General features: G+C 42.8%; 1 protein-coding gene across 3 annotated transcripts in view; it reads right to left on the reverse strand.

Moving 5' to 3' along the window:
- The window catches only part of LOC126284055 (uncharacterized), a 319,115-nt gene that overhangs the window by 210,763 nt on the left and 91,017 nt on the right, over positions 1-17,335 (reverse strand). For all 3 annotated transcript variants that reach the window (XM_049982640.1, XM_049982642.1, XM_049982641.1), the window contains exon 2: positions 1,721-1,879. In XM_049982640.1, coding sequence (XP_049838597.1) covers positions 1,721-1,743 — 23 coding nt within the window. In that variant the 5' untranslated portion in view covers positions 1,744-1,879. The remainder of the gene's footprint in view (positions 1-1,720; positions 1,880-17,335) is intronic.

Below are 17,335 nucleotides of genomic sequence, written 5' to 3' on the forward strand. Positions count from 1 at the left end.
AAAATATGAAACAAAGAAACCATAGTGAGATTCGAACCAGCGCATCACTAGTTACCAATTTACCATTCTTCAGCACTACCGAGTGAGCCATTGAGCAGCTTCTGAAAATGATCTTGATTTGGAAGTCTATTTTCTAAAGAATTTTTTAGATTTGCATCTATCTGCTTTGTGTTATTGTTATTTGTGTCATGCGCCTCATGTACCATAAATATACAAAATTATAAAAATCTGGTTGTGGATGATCTTCATGTCATTGAATGGCTTCAGACCACAGGAGCACGCTCAGTTACTCCAGCGCCCGCATCTCGGTACAAGAATTTCTAAGAACAATAACGTGGACCTTTAGAAAACTAACTGATTCACGTAATTTTCTTTTGGTGACAAACTCAAGAAATTTTAGATTCGGCAGGAGTTTAGTGGTGCTAGAACAGGAGTTAAATAACGTCAAATTGGATATCCTAGGGTTATCAGTAGCGTCGCGAAAACAGGGTCGAATGGAATCAAAACTTGGACATATATTTTGCTGTTCAGTTTTGCCCTTGAAACCGTCATACACGTGACCTTTAAAGAGAATTTCGAAAGAAGTTACAAGTAGATCGAAGGGAAGACTTTGGCATGTTTAGCCTGTCTACGCAACAAATCTGAAGAGAAGCTGAAACAAACGAGCAGGGCACTGGAGATGGCAGCCAGCAAATTTGGGCTGCTTATAAATGAAGCCGAAACGGATTACCTCTTTCTGGCTCGTCGACAAGGGTCAAGATACTGGATAATTGGAGTCAGTGGGAGCGGGAGGACGCTCCTAAAGCAGAGCCCGCGATTTTAAATACCTAGGAGTGCTTTTCCACCGACAACTCGTCATGCGAAGCGGAGATCAGTGAAGGATCGATGCATGAAATCAATTCTCCTACAGCCTAACACAACTGCTGCTGTCCAGAGACGATTCAGGACTCGTGTATAGAAGACGCTGATCCAACCTATGGTACTATGTGGCTGCGAGATGCGGAGCATCCGGAAGCAGTACTTTCTTAAACTTCTCAAAGTGCCGCGGAAGATCTTTAGTCCGATGTCGGGTTCAAACTCGGATGAATGGAGGGTAAGACACCACCATGAGGAGGATGAACGGTACAGGGATGAATCGTGAGAATCAAGCTAATGCAGTGGACTGGTCGTGAGCCCGGATGGAAGATGACAGGTGGCCACGGAAGCTCCTGTATTCCATCCCCTCAGGTAGGAAACTCCCGGGAATGCCAAGGAAGAGGGTGAGAGGTGGCCTTCATGAAGCCTAAGTCTGTGTTTACAGTGGCAGCGGCAACGGTCGACAGACCCAATCGCCCGAGTCCGTCCGATAATATCGGCCGACATCTTGGGCACAATACAGCTGCCATTCGACAGTTCAGATTTGTGTACAGAGTGAATCATAATTAGTATCGAAAACAATCCGCTTCCACGGTCACTGTATTTACTTTTAATGGTCTCAGAAAGAGCACAAGGCGTTACCGTTAATGCATAAGAGAGGGAGGGAGGGAAATGGGGACGACAAATGATATGTCACTCGTGTGGATAAATGTTTTCGAACTGGCCCTGAGTGGGACTGTAGTGATCTAGAAATCTTCGTTACTGCGTTTCCAGAAAATCTTTTATAGTTGCATTTTTAGAAATATACTAGTGAGCAAAGCTAACGAGCAGAAGGAGCGGCTCGGTAGTGTTTCCTGGTACTCACTCTCTGCTGCCGGTGAGACCCATGACGTCAGACAGTGCCGCTGACGAGCGCTGGTTGGTCTCTCTGGAGTGTGTGGAGGGGCGGGCCTTATATTGAGAAGTCGTCCCCTCCTCTCGTAAAGCATTCAGCGTCCCTCACACGGCTGCTCCCACCACTAACCTGAAATGCACAGTAAATAGTATAATATCACGTCATCACTTGTTTGTGTGTCTGTCCGCCCTCGTTAGAGGTTGGCTATTTTCTAGTGGATCTCTGCAGCTTACTTCTTGTTCGGTGCTTGTAGCTCCTCATCGTCAAGGAGCTGGCCAGGATTTTGTCAAAGCCGATCTGTTAAAGAGAATCTTAACAAGACTCATGCTATTCATTTATTTCCATAGAGAACGATACACCATTTTATTCCACAGTGATCTCGGATCTCGGAGTTTTCACCAAGCACAGATGCAATTTCCTTGCTTAGGACTCTCGCATTTTGGCAAACCACTCAAAAGCAGAGGTGTTCCAATCTCCCTTCACACTCCATGATCATTTTGCACTTTTCTGCTTTCAATTTGGACTTGAGCTGATCACTATCACGCAAGGACGAGCGCAAATTTTTTAGTGCACCATGATTATTACTGGCAGGCTTTTGGAACGAAGAGATCTCTGTTGGCATAGGGGTTAGAACAATTCTTGGTGGTAAAAATGCAAAAGAAACCAGAACTATTCAATCTCACACTTTGTCCAGGTTCCTCATTCAAGTATACATTCCTCACTTTTTGTAGTATAAGAGATATCATTTTCTTCATTAAAGAATGTCCCAGTAGATTAATATATGAGATTAAATGAGGGAAATTTGGATTATTATTTATTTATCATACGGCTTTTAGCGGCGGGGATATCCAGAGAGATGTTCAGTTCGCCTTTTCATTTATGCAGAGGGGCTGCATCTTTAAGGGAACTGGAATATTTCTGGAAAGGAATTGGTTGTGGCCTGTAGTAAGGGACCAACCACGGCATTTGCCTAAATTGAAAATGGGAAGCTACAGAAATTCATTTTAAGGTTTCTGGCGGATGGATTCAAACCACGTCGCTAGCTCAGCAGCCCAACATGCCGAGATACCCTAAGTCAGTGGAGAATTTTGCTTGTTGTACATTGTTTTAAAAGAAAATAACATGCATCACAACAAATGATGGAAATTTGACATTGCATATGTTTCCTCTAAGTGTGCGATCATGTGAAGGTCTATGAATGAATGCAAATTTTAAGGTTTAATTGTGCATGGAATTGTTGGCTTCAGTTACTATGGTATTACAGGAGCGTAAATAGATTTTGGACGAAAGGAGGGGCGGATGCAGAGCGCAGTCGGCTCAGATGAATTCAACCAGCCCGATGAAAAAATCTTTAATAATGGAACAAACTGTAGAATGTGCTGTCGTCCTTCACCCCTCCACTGACCTCAAACAGCTCCCCATCGTTCCGTATCGGAACTGATTTTCATAACTAAGTATTGCCCATGTGACGAGACTAGGTGATATTTCGCTATTTGGTCTACTACTGATACAATATTGAGCAGATTTTTAAAGGAATGTAACTATCGCCTTTCGAGCGATATTTTTGTTGATCAACGCTGAGATTTTCTGGCAACACAAATTCAGGTGCATTTATATGCATTAATTTTAATTTAAAGTTATTTGCAATGATATTTACCGTTCCGCTGGCTCGTGAACTACTGAAACATTTCAACTCCAAAGTTTTAGCAGCCTCCAAATAACGAAGCCAGGGCTAATATTACACTGCTATAGTTGGGTAATTAGACTAATAAATTAGTGCATACACATTTTTATCTTACCATATCGCCATCAAATTAACCAGAATCGATTTTTGTCTTCTTTCTTGTTACATACTTAACCTTAATTAGAAAATATTACGACAGCACATAGTACAAAAACAAGAAACGGTAGCACTTACATTAAATTCAACTGCAAGTAAGAACTGAAACTGATGGATAAAATAACTGAGATCAAACAAGACCAACAATTGATCTCGGCTGAAATAGGAATGACTGATAGCCCATAGTACTATGGTTGTACTAAAAAGCACCGCCAGAACAGGCCTTGAAGGTCCAACGGTACCGCCCGCCCGCCATGTCGTCCTCAGACCACAGGCGTCACCGGAAGCATATACGGAGGGGCATGTGGTCAGCACACCGCTCTCACGGGCGCGGTCAGCTTTCGTGACTGGAGCCGATACTTCTCAACCAAATAGCTCCTCAAATGGCCTCACAAGGGCAGAGCGCACCCTGTTTGCCAACAGCGCTCGGTAAACCCAGACGGTGACCATGCAAGATACTTTAAACCTGCCGTTGACTACACTGACTATACCCGCCAGGTTAGCCGAGAGCGCTGCTGCGCTGCTTCCTGGACTCGGGTAGGCGCGCCGGCCCCGGATCTAATCCGCCCGCCGGATTAACGACGAGGGCCGGTGTGCCGGCCAACCTGGATGTGGTTTTTAGGCGGTTTTCCACATCCTACTAGGTGAATATCGGGCTGGTCCCCACGTCCCTCCTCAGTTACACGACTCACCGACATATGACACACATCCGCACTTTTTCATGATTTACACTAGACGCAGATAGATGGGGTAGTCTGATTCCGTCCCGGGGGGTACGGGGTGGCGGCAGGAAGGGCATCCGGCCACAACTTCCACTTAATATGCCAAATCCGATTTAACCACACCAACCCCATGCAAAATGCGGGACAGAGGTACAAGCGATAGATAGTTGACTATACTGACTATCGATAATGCATATAGAAAATCAAAATATCTTTCAGTTTCACTACACGACAATGAGGTCCGGATCCCGTGGTGCCTCTCCCGCCCCCCTTCCCTCTTCCGTCTATGGTATGGTTCCAATGGCTCTGAGCACTGTGGAAGTTAACACATCTGAGTTCATTCGTCCCCTAGAACTTAACAATTACTTACCTAACTAACCTAAGGTCGTCACATACATCCATGCCCGAGGCAGGATTAGAACCTGCGACCGTAGCAGTCGTACGGTTTCAGATTGAAGAGCCTACACCCGCTCGGCCACATCGGCCGGCCTTTCGTCTATGGCTTTGCTACCACACACAGGCATAGATCCACATGGCGGAAATGACAACACCCCCGTCCCTCTTTCTTAAGCTAGAATACTTTTTTCAAAAAATTTATGTTTTTATGTATACCGATCTCCAAACCTTTCATGTAAAATTTCAAAGATCAATTAAGCGGCATGAAAGTGACAGAAGACTACTAACAGGACGCTGTGTAACAAGAGAGAAAGAGAAAGAACCTCGACTAACAAGCGGAGTACGTGATCTGGAACACTCAGAACAGCAAGAAAATGAGCTTAGAGTATAAATTACTCTTACCAAAAAACAGTGGTAGGAGCCATTCGTATGCACTACTGCGCGCCTTACCACATTTGTGCGATCAGCTGTTCAAGACGTGAAAGAGGAGATTTGATAACGCGAAGAAAGAAAATATCAAAATGTCATTTTTCTATAGCCGGCCGGAGTGGCTGAGCGGTTCTAGGCGCTACAGTCTGGAACCGCGCGACCGCTACGGTCGCAGGTTCGAATCCTGCCTCGGGCATGGATGTGTGTGATGTCCTTACGTTAGTTAGGTTTAAGTAGTTCTAAGCTCTAGGAGACTGATGACCTCAGATGTTAAATCCCATAGCGCTCAGAGCCAGTTTTAGCCATTTTTCTAGAAACGACATAAAATAACTGTATGAGTGTGAGAGCATTAACACTGGCCATTTTAATTGTTCAGTTTGATCGATATCTGTATTATTATTATTATTTTAAAATACACACTTTGACGTGATTCGGCCACAGCCATTGTCAGAATCTGTCAGATAAACAGAAAAATACGAAGTAATATTTCTACCAAAAAAACAATAACACATTGTCACAGGGTGCCCCGGAGGAATGGACAGTATTCAAGAATATTACAGAAACGATCATTCGAAGCAGAAGGTCGGTCGAGTACACATGGGTTCTAAAATACACTCGTTAAAAACTATCAGCATTTTAAATGTCTTTCAAGCTGCCAGAAGTGTCGAATAGCTAGTTGTCTTCTTTTGCATACCTAACTCTGGCCATGACATATTCGCCTTTTTTGTGCTGTGATAGGAGCATTTTTAAGTCTGGTGTAGGTAGAAGCCTGTTATGAAATTAGGTAATTAAATGGGGTAATTAGAAAGTGAGCAACCATACATGTGCTTTTCGGTGAGAAAGAAGCAACACAGCTGCAATCACACAACAAACAACGGCTCTACTTTTTCTCTCATCAATATTCTCACTTTATCGTCACGAACACTGCACAGAGCGCCAGACCTGAGAGAGTTCAGATCGGAACTGAAGGGGAAAATGAAGACAAAACATTTGTTCAGTGGAAGAGATGTGTTTGACGTTACCGACGATGAGCAAGTGCTCATAGCTCTTAAGGTATGGATTTTAGAGCCCATAGTTACTGGACTTTCTTTCTTGTTTTGGTCCTTACTAACAAGTCTGAAAGTCTGCAAATCAAAGAGATTTGTTTCAGAGTACCGAAAATGAAGTGCGCATTTAGAGCCCATTTTTACTAGATATTTTCGTTTCGAATGGTCGCTCCTGTGACATTCCTGAATGCTGATCTTTCTTCCTGTGACACTCTGTTGATCGCTACGAAGAAATACTACATTTAAAATCTCGACACACTTGATCTCGTCAATTTTCGTATACATTTGTATCATGTCTAGTACTGTTTAGCGACACAGCAGGTGTTAAATAACCATCTGTGGGAGTTAGGTGGCGTTAAATGCCATTGCACTTATTAACTAAAATTCAAATTAACTGAATATGTGTTGGTTGTCTTCATTTTCCACTTCAGCTCCCTTCTGCACTTTCTCAGGTCTGGCGCTTTGTGCCGCTTTCATGACGAGTGACAATATTGATGATAGAAAAAGTAGAGCTGTTGTTTTTTGTGTGATTGCAGTTGTGTTGCTTCTTTCTCACCGAAAAGCACATATATGTTTGTTCTCTTTCTAATTACTCCATTTCCACGGGCCTTGACAGGCTTCTATCTACATCAGATTTAAAAATGCTCCTATCATAGCACAAAGAAGGCGAATATGTCATGGACAGAGTTAGGTATGTAAAAGAAGGCAACCAGCTTTTCGATATCTCTGGTAGCTCGAAAGACATTTCAATCAAAACATCTTGACTCATTCGCGCTTTTACTTTTTAGTATTAGTACTCATCGATCGTGTCAAGTAAAGTAACACGATACCTGATGTGTTAACACCATAACTCTATCATGACAACCAACATGGTATTTGTCATGAAGTGCCATATGACACAGCGTTCCATTAAAGTTTAGGACACATGCATCACCACTCTGGGAGTCCACCTATTTTTCATTCTAGCTCCCAACTTTCACTCTGCCATAATTTTGGCATTATACTGCCATTACTTGCCGACCGATGTAGATTTTTGTTGAGTCGGGCTACGATTGATCGTGTATCTGTTATTTACTGTCTCTCGAACCACATTGTTTACATCGTGACAACGGATAAAGCTTCCACGAACACAACAGGACGACTACTAATTACATGTATTTGTCTACCTTCGTACCAAATTTGAACAGATGCGCACAAGTATGAAACACAGAATGCGGTGCGTAAAGCTCACAAAAAACTTTTATTATGCACGTAATATCTGAGTGAAGCTAGGCATTTGAAAGTGAGTTTTCAGTTTAACGTAAGAATGCATGTTCTTATTTATTTGTTTCACTTTAGGCCGTTTCCACGCATTCAGTTCACAAAAGAACGAATTTTACGTAGTGCATTTAGCTCCTCTTTAAACCATCGTATCTCGAGAAAGGACAGATACTATTGATAAGAAAATTTCGTTTTGACTATATCCATTTATCTATCTTCGTGTAAAGTTTGAACCGATTCGTACAAGTTTAAAGTATGGGAGTGATGTGCTTCAAAAATCCTTCCAGAAAATCGCCGTTTTTTGCATGTAAGATCCGAACCCCTCCCCCTTTAAACCGCGATTATGCGCGCAGCTTGTCAGACATATTTATTACAGTACTATTTCACTGTACATATTACAATACGGCTGAAATGGTCACCCAGATGCAGATTGCCTATCCAGCGGCTTCCAGGTGCTACGAAAATTTATGTTTCAGTACTTTAAGTAATTTTTGATCAAATTTTTTAGAATGCTTTTTTAGTATACCCATAAAGACAGTGGTCGTGGAACTGCTGCGGCTCCAGTCAAGTGTTCGTGCCGGCTGCGGTTCTGTTCTATAATGATATCCATGTAACAATTAACAGCCGGATCCATAAACGTCTGCTAACGTTAAGAGCATCTTGAGAGTGTAGTTTTCCTGCTCAGTAACGAACAGAAATACTTACAGAGACAGCAGTATTTTAAGATATGCTTAATTTTAATTGATATTGGTGAATTCGGTCGTGAGCTAAGTAAAGTTGACCGTTTACCCCATGGGCGGAGGGGTAAGTAGCGGGCTTACTGTAGGGTTATAGGGGTATGACAAGGGGAATGTTTTAGCGTTTGTCTTCGAGTGCTGACAACAAACTTGCGTATATGCCTCGTACCAATCGGCTGTTATAGTATAAATATCAAACAGATTCGAGAATGGTCAACCTCACATACGGTACTTATCTCTGATAAGAAATATGAAGTTAAATTAAGGCTGTGTAATCCAGCGAAATGAGTAGAAGAAAAATGACATTAAAATTTTTTATTGAACATTGTGATGCCGTCTCGTATTGTATAATACGCTTAAATATAAGTACTATTGCTGTTATTAACACTGACTACCAATCCCGTCTATTGACGGGAAGCTAAAATTTAGGTAGACTGCCGATCTCGACATATGGCAAGGTATAATTTTTCCCGCTTTTAAATACGAAGTCATGTATACTGACAGGCTCGATCGGTCTTCATTGTGTTGCGAAGGACAGGTAGTTTCTAAAAAGCCATTTTTAATATGAAGTCAAGCTGCTGGGACCGAGCGAGGTGGCGCAGTGGTTAGCACACTGGACTCGCATTCGGGAGGCCAACGGTTCAGTCCCGCGTCCGGCCATCCTGGTTTAGGTTTTCTGTGATTTCCCTAAATCGCTCCAGGCAAATGCCGGGACGGTTCCTTTGAAAGGGCACGGCCGACTTCCTTCCCTAATCCGATGAGACCGATGACCTCGTAGTTTGGTCTCTTCCCTCAAAACAACCCAACCCAAGCTGCTGGACACTGGTAGCTATTCGTTGTGTACGTAAAGAAACGAAATACACGGCTTCAAGTTTTCTTACAGACGACGAAATTTTCCGTGATTTGAAGCAAGATTTTGTTAACAATGCGGGGTGAGGATGACGACGATACCAATTCAAATAATGGTCCTGACTTCGTGCAAGACGGACTGTGTCAGACTTCACGCGAATATTTTTCATTTTTATTTCGTAAAACTTTGAACGAAACGTTGCGTTCATTTGTGAGGTTCTTCACTAGTCCAGTACACTTGTATGTGTTCAACTTTACTTTTTGTAATGCCATGAATAGTGTGAAATAATTTTGCACAAACACGTCAGACTCTTTGTTCAGAGCAGTCAGTAACCTGAATTTTCTACCTATAAGTGGCATCACGGAGTTTAGCTAGGTCTTCGCCATGATGTTGTGTCCTCTATTTAGTACAAAGAAACATAGTTAAGCCTGGCAAGTTAGTGGTTCTAATTGTTGCGTGACTCAAGACGATAGGAATTTAAAAAAATATATATTTCAAGTTTTTATGCTTCCGATGTCGCAACAAGACATATTGAACGACTGTAGTTGTAGGGGTTCCCTCCTCGTGGCTACGTACAATAGTTTAATTGCTTTACTAACCTCGGACCACCGACAAGTACCGCAGCTTTTTGTTTTTCCGCTCGTCGATTTTCTCATCCTCTTCTGAACTCACTGATATCTCAAACACACCTGCGGCACGTTCATTTCGACCAACCAAATAACACTGTATTCTAAGAAGAATGCAATAAGGCTGCTTTTGTGAACGAACTGACTTCAGTTAGTTCTCAACAATAAACAAAGACACAGCGCAGGCATCACGGCTGGACTGCCTCCGGTCACTGACTGGATGACTGGACTTAACGTTCCGCTTGAATCTCCTGGTTTCTTCTCAGTCCAACGAAACTTTCACCGCTCTCAACTCCTGACCTACCTGATTATTCGCACCTTGCGATCCATCAGGAGGTTCTACTCACCACGGTACATCGAAAAGCGCCATTTACCAAGTTCTCACCAAAAACTAACACCTACTTTCATCTCCTTGTCATTTCTGTTTACTTGGTTGAAGTACACTAATGTGACAAAAGACAGCAATGTGCACATATTCAGATGGTGATAGTAACAAGTAAAGAAGAGATAAACCGACAGAGCATCGGAATTTTACTCAGATGATCCCTATCAAAATGTTTCCGACGTCATTATGATGCACGACGGGAAGTGGTAGTTGGAATTAGCCGCAGCGAACGTTCCATTTCGGAGATCCTTAGAGAATTCGGTATTACGCGATCCAGTGTCAAGACTGTGTCGAGAACAGCATTTCATGCATTACCTTTCACAACAGACAAAGCAGTGGCGTTAACGAAGAGTTGCCAGTGCTAACAGACAAGTAACGCTGTGTGAAATGGCGAAAAAATCAATGTGGGACGTACGACGAACGTATCCGCCAGGGCAGTACGGCGAAATTTGGCGTTAATGGACTACGGCAGCACCTAGTGCCTTTGCTAACAGCACACATGGCCTGCAGCGTCTTTTCTGGGCTCATAACCATATCGTTTGGATACGGGAAAACCATGACCTGGTCAAATGAGCCCCGGTTTTACTTGGTAACAGCTGATGGTACGGTTCCACTGTGTCGCAGAACCATTAAGCCTTGGGACCAAGTTATCAACAAGGCACTGTGCAAGCTGGTGGTGGCTCCATAGTGGTGCGGCCCGTGTTTACGAGGAATGAACTGGGTCCTCTGGTTCGGCCACTTGGAGACAATTTGCAGACCTTCATGCACTTCGTATTCCCAAAGAGTAATGGAACTTTAGGGAATGAAAGTGTGCCATGTCATTGGGCCACAATTGTTTACGATTGACTTGAAGAGCATTCCGGACAATTCGAGCGAATGCTTTGGGAATCCAGATCACTTGACATGAATTCCAAATGTTCAAATGTGTGTTAAATCTTATGGAACTTAACTGCTAAGGTCATCAGTCCCTAAGTTTACACGCTACTTAACCTAAATTATCCTAAGGACAAACACACACACCCATGCCCGAGAGAGGAATCGAACCTCCGCCGGGACCAGCCGCACAGTCCATGACTGTAGCACCCTAGACCGCTCGGCTAATCCCGCGCGTCGACATGAATTCCATCGGAAATGTGTGGGACGTAATCGAGAGGTCAGTTCGTGCACTAAATCCTGCACTCGTTACACTTTCGCTATAGCTGCTGCATGGATCAGTATTTTTGGAGATGACTTCCAACCCACTTATGGAGTCCATGTCACGTCGAGTTTCTTCACTGCGCCGGGCAAAGAGCAGTACCACTCGGTATTAGGAGGTACCCCATGAATTTTTCACTTCAGTAACATCTCAGCACGTGAGTTGTTTTCTCGTGCTGTCGTTTTCAGAACGAGATAACTGATTCGAAATATTCAACCTAATTGGAAAACCAGAGAATTAAATGCGCCAATGTTTTCTGGTTGTTCTTTTGTAGAGAAGTTGCATCAACTCACAAAAATCAAACAGCTAGTGTATTACTGATATCGGTAACCACAGCAAACATTTACAAATAAACAAAGAAAATGAAAAAGAAAACTATAAATCATGATACAATTTACACTGCTTGACAAAAAGTGAAAATCCTAGACTCGGAGGAGGGGACGAATGAAACTTCGTGGTTTCAGGAGGTTTGCGATATTATTACAGTGATTATAAAGTCGATGCAAATTTACAAAGAACTTGGCAGTACCAGCTCACTTATCAGTATGATGGTGCATCCCATGTTGCCTGTATACATACACTGATTCGTTTGGGTAGGGCTACATAAAGCAATTGTTTCCTACCATGAGGCAAGTTGGCCCATCAGCTGTTGTAACTGGTCATTGATATCCCGGACACTGGCAGGGGGATGGAGTTGACCTTCAGAGCTGGTCACATACATGTCCTGTCGGGGACAGATCTGGGAGTCTTCCTGGTCATGGGAGTACTTCATCTACATCTACAGCTACATGATTACTCTGCAATTCACATTTAAGTGCTTGCCAGAGTGTTCATCGAACCACAATAATACTATCCCCCTACCTTTCCACTCCCGAACAGCGCGCGGGAAAAACGAACACCTAAACCTTTCTGTTCGAGCTCTGATTTCTGTTATTTTATTTTGATGATCATTCCTACCTATGTAGGATGGGCTCAACAAAATATTTTCGCATTCGGAAGAGAAAGTTGGTGACTGAAATTTCGTAAATAGATCTCGCCGCGACGAAAAACGTCTTTGCTTTAATGACTTCCATCCCAACTCGCGTATCATATCTGTCACACTCTCTCCCCTATTATGTGAAAATACAAAACGAGCTGCCCTTTTTTACACCCTTTCGATGTCCTCCATCAATCCCACCTGGTAAGGATCCCACACCGCGCAGCAATATTCTAACAGAGGACGAACGAGTGTAGTGTAAGCTGTCTCTTTAGTGGACTTGTTGCATCTTCTAAGTGTCCTGCCAATGAAACGCAACCTTTGGCTCGCCTTCCCCACAATATTATCTATGTGGTCTTTCCAACTGAAGTTGTTCATAATTTTTACACCCAGGTACTTGGATGAATTAACAGCCTTGAGAAATGTACTATTTATCGAGTAATCGAATTCCAACGGATTTCTTTTGGAACTCATGTGGATCACCTCACACTTTTCGTTATTTAGCGTCAACTGCCACCTGCCACACCATACAGAAATCTTTTCAAAATCGCTTTGCAACTAATACTGGTCTTCGGATGACCTTACTAGACGGTAAATTACAGCATAATCTGCGAACAACCTAAGAGAACTGCTCAGATTGTCACACAGGTCATTTATATAGATCAGGAACAGCAGAGGTCCCAGGACGCTACCCTGGGGAACACCTGATATCACTTCAGTTTTACTCGATGATTTGCCGTCTATTACTACGAACTGCGACCTTTCTGACAGGAAATCATGAATCCAGTCGCACAACTGAGACGATACCCCATAGGCCCGCAGCTTGATTAGAAGTCGCTTGTGAGGAACGGTGTCAAAAGCTTTCCGGAAATCTAGAAATACAGAATCAACTTGAGATCCCCTGTCGATAGAGGAGATTACTTCGTGCTAATAAAGAGCTAGCTGCGTTGCACAAGAACGATGTTATCTGAAACCATGCTGATTACGTATCAATAGGTCGTTTCCTTCGGGGTGATTCATAATGTTTGAATACAGTATATGCCCCAAAACCCTACTGCTAACCGACGTCAATGATATAGGTCTGTAGTTCGACTGATTACTCCTACTACCCTTCTTAAACACTGGTGCGACCTGCGCAATTTTACAATCTGTAGGTACAGATCTATCGGTGAGCGAGCGGTTGTATATGATTGCTAAGTAGGGAGCTATTGTATCAGCGTAATCTGAAAGGAACCAAATCGGTATACAATCTGGACCTGAAGACTTGCCCGTATCAAGCGATTTGAGTTGCTTCTCAACCCATAAGGTATCTACTTCTAAGAAGCTCATGCTAGCAGATGTTCGTGTTTCAAATTCTGGAATATTCCATTCGTCTTCCTTGGTGAAGGAATTTCGGAAAACTGCGTTCAATAACTCCGCTTTAGAGGCACAGTCATCGGTAACAGTATCATCGGCACTGCGCAACGAAGGTATTGACTGCGTCTTGCCGCTTGTGTACTTTACAGACGACCAGAATTTCTTCGGATTTTCTACCAAATTTCGAGACAATGTTTCGTTGTGGAACCTATTAAAGGCATTTCGCATTGAAGTCCGTGCCAAATTTCGCGCGCCTGCAAATTTTAGCCAATCTTCGGGATTTCGCGTTCTTCAAGACCACACAGACAGTTCAAAGAGACACGAGTCACTTCTGGACAAGCAATGTCGTGCTTAAACATGGCAACATGATACTGTCGTATGAATGGTACCACGTGACGACGCGAGATGCTCGTGACGTACTTTTGTGGCATCAGGGTCCCCTCTGTCACTACCATCCATGACCTGAAGCCATACCGACGATTCATCACAACATAACGCTAGGAGTGAGTTCCCTTTCAAATTGTCACGTGTTGTTGACGCTGATTTTATCCATTATAAATGGTTTGTGAAAGCCTGCGATAGATTTTCGGCTAAAAGTCACAATTTTCTTTTATTTGTATTTTACATGACGGGTTTCGGAAAATGATTCCCATTTTCAAGTGCGTTTTTCTCCGTGGACTATGCGTTTTAAGTTTATGTTTTCGATGTGTGAAGTACTGCTTTGTTCTGTTAAATCTACTGCAATATATAAAAAACTGTGAGCTTTTTTATGTATTTGCAGCCAAGTCAACAGAACAAAGCAGACTCTCAGACATCAAAAACTTTGCAACTGCTCCTCCAAGTCCTTTGCTGTCTCTGACAGAATTGCAATGTCATCGGCGAATATTAAAGTTTTTATTTCTTCTCCGTGGATTTTAATACCTACTCCGAATTTTTCTTTTGTTTCCTTTACTGCTTGCTCAATATACAGGTTGAATAACATCGGGGAGAGGCTACAACCCTGTCTCACTCGCTTCCCAACCACTGCTTCCCTTTCATGTCCCTCGACTCTTATAAATGCCATCTGGTTTATGTACAAATTGTAAATAGCATTCCGCTCCCTGTATTTTACGCCTGCCACCTTTAGAATTTGAAAGAGAGTATTCCAGTCAACATTGTCAAAAGGTTTCTCTAAGTCTACAAATGCTAAAAATGTAGGTTTGCCTTTCCTTAATCTTTCTTCTAAGGTAAGTCGTAAGGTCAGTATTGCCTCACGTGTTCCAGTATTTCTACGAAATCCAAACTGGTCTTCCCCGAGTTCGGCTTCTACTAGTTTTTCCATTCGTCTGTAAAGAATTCGTGTTAGTATTTTGCAGCTGTGGCTTATTAAACTGATTGTTCGGTAATTTTCACATCTCTCAACACCTGCTTTCTTTGGGATTGGAATTATTATATTCTTCTTGAAATCTGAGGGTATTTCGCCTGTTTTATACATCTTGCTCACCAGATGGTAGAGTTTTGTCAGGACTGGCTCTCCCAAGGCCGTCAGTAGTTCCAATGGAATGTTGTCTACGCCGGGGGCCTTGTTTCGACTCAGGTCTTTCAGTGCTCTGTCAAACTCTTCACGCAGTATCGTATCTCCTATTTCATCTTCATCTAAATCCTCTTCCTTTTCCATAATATTGTCCTCAAGTGCATCGCCCTTGTATAGAACCTCTATATACTCCTTCCACCTTTCTGCTTTACCTTCTTTGCTTAGAACTGCGTTTCCATCTGAGCTCTTGATTTTCGTACAAGTGGTTCTCTTATCTCCAAAGGTCTCCTTAATTTTCCTGTAGGCAGTATCTATCCTACCCCTAGCGAGATAAGCCTCTACATCCTTACATTTGTCCTCTAGCCATCCCTGCTTAGCCATTTTGCACTTCCTATCGATCTCATTTTTGAGACGTTTGTATTCCTTTTTGCCTGCTTCATTTATTGCATTTTTATATTTTCTTTTTTCGTCAATTAAATTCAATATTTCTTCTGTCACCCAAGGATTTCTACTAGCCCTCGTCTTTTTACCTACTTGATCGTCTGCTGCCTTCACTACTTCATCCCTCAGAGCTACCCATTCTTCTTCCACTGTATTTCTTACCCCCATTCCTGTCAATTGTTCCCTGAAACTCTGTACAACCTCTGGTTTAGTCAGTTTATCCAGGTCCCACCTCCTTAAATTCCCACCTTTTTGCAGTTGCCCGTATCTCGTGGCCGTGCGGTAGCGTTCTCGCTTCCCAAGCCAGGGTTCCCGGGTTCGATTTCCGGCGGGGTCAGGGATTTTCTCTGCCTCGTGATGGCTGGGTGTTGTGTGATATCCTTAGTTTAGTTAGGTTTAAGTAGTTCTACGTTCTAGGGGACTGATGACCGTAGATGTTAAGTCCCATGGTGCTCAGAGCCATTTGAACCTTTTTTTTTTTTTTTTTTTTTTTTTTTTTTTTTTTTTTTTTTTTTGCAGTTTCTTCAGTTTTAATCTACAGGTCATAACATCTGACCCTGGAAATGTCTTGCAATTTAAAAGCTGGTTCCTAAGTCTCTGTCTTACCATTATATAATCTGAAACCTTTTAGTATCTCCAAGCTTCTTCCATGTGTACAACCTTCTTTCATGATTCGTAAACCAAGTGTTAGCTATGATTAAGTTGTGCTCTGTGCAAAATTCTACCAGGCGGCTTCCTCTTTCATTTCTTAGCCCCAATCCATATCCACCTACTACGTTTCCTTCTCTCCCTTTTCCTACAACCGAATTCCAGTCATCCATGACTATTAAATTTTCGTCACCCTTCACTGTCTGAATAATTCCTTTTATTTCATCATACATTTCTTCAATTTCTTCGTCATCTGCAAAGCTAGTTGGCACATAAACTTGTACTACTGTGGTAGGCATGGGATTTCATGGCTATTTTGGCTACAATAATCAGTTCACTATGCTGTTTATAGTAGCTTACCTGCATTCCTATTTTCCTGTTCATTATTAAACCTACTCCTGCATTACCTCTTTTTTGATTTTGTGTTTATAACCCTGTAGTCACCTGACCAAAAGTCTTGTTCCTCCTGCCACCGAACTTCACTAATTCCCACTATATCTAACTTTAACCTATACATTTCCCTTTTTAAATTTTCTAACCTTCCTGCCCGATTAAGGGATCTGACATTCCACGCTCCGATCAGTACAACGCCAGATTTTTTTCCCCCTGATAACATCCTCTTGAGTAGTCCCCGCTCGGAGATACGAATGGGGAACTATTTTACCTCCGGAATATTTTACCCAAGAGGACGCCATCATCATTTAATCATACAGTAAATCTGCATGCCCTCGGGAAAATTTACGGCCGTAGTTTCCCCTTGCTTTCAGCCGTTCGCAGTACCAGCACAGCAAGGCCGTTTTGGTTATTGTTACAAGGCCAGATCAGTCAATCAGACAGACTGTTGCCCTTGCAACTACTGAAAAGGCTTCTGCCCCTCTTAGGAACCACACGTTTGTCTGGCCTCTCAACAGATACCCCTCCGATGTGGTTGTACCTACGGTAAGGCTATCTGTATCGCTGAGGCACGCAAGCCTCCCCACCAACGGCAAGGTCCATGGTTCATGGGGGAGGAATGACACGGGGTCTTATCATAAAGCCTGGCTGATAAACACCTGCTGAAACGTACGATGTTTATGCAGGATGGCGTTCCACCCCGTATTGCTAGAAGCGTACAAGATCTCTTGCGCGCGTCGTTTGGTGATGATCGTGAGCTCAGCCGCCACTT

This window comes from Schistocerca gregaria, chromosome 8 (genome assembly GCF_023897955.1).
Source record: "Schistocerca gregaria isolate iqSchGreg1 chromosome 8, iqSchGreg1.2, whole genome shotgun sequence".
Lineage (NCBI taxonomy): Eukaryota > Metazoa > Arthropoda > Insecta > Orthoptera > Acrididae > Schistocerca > Schistocerca gregaria.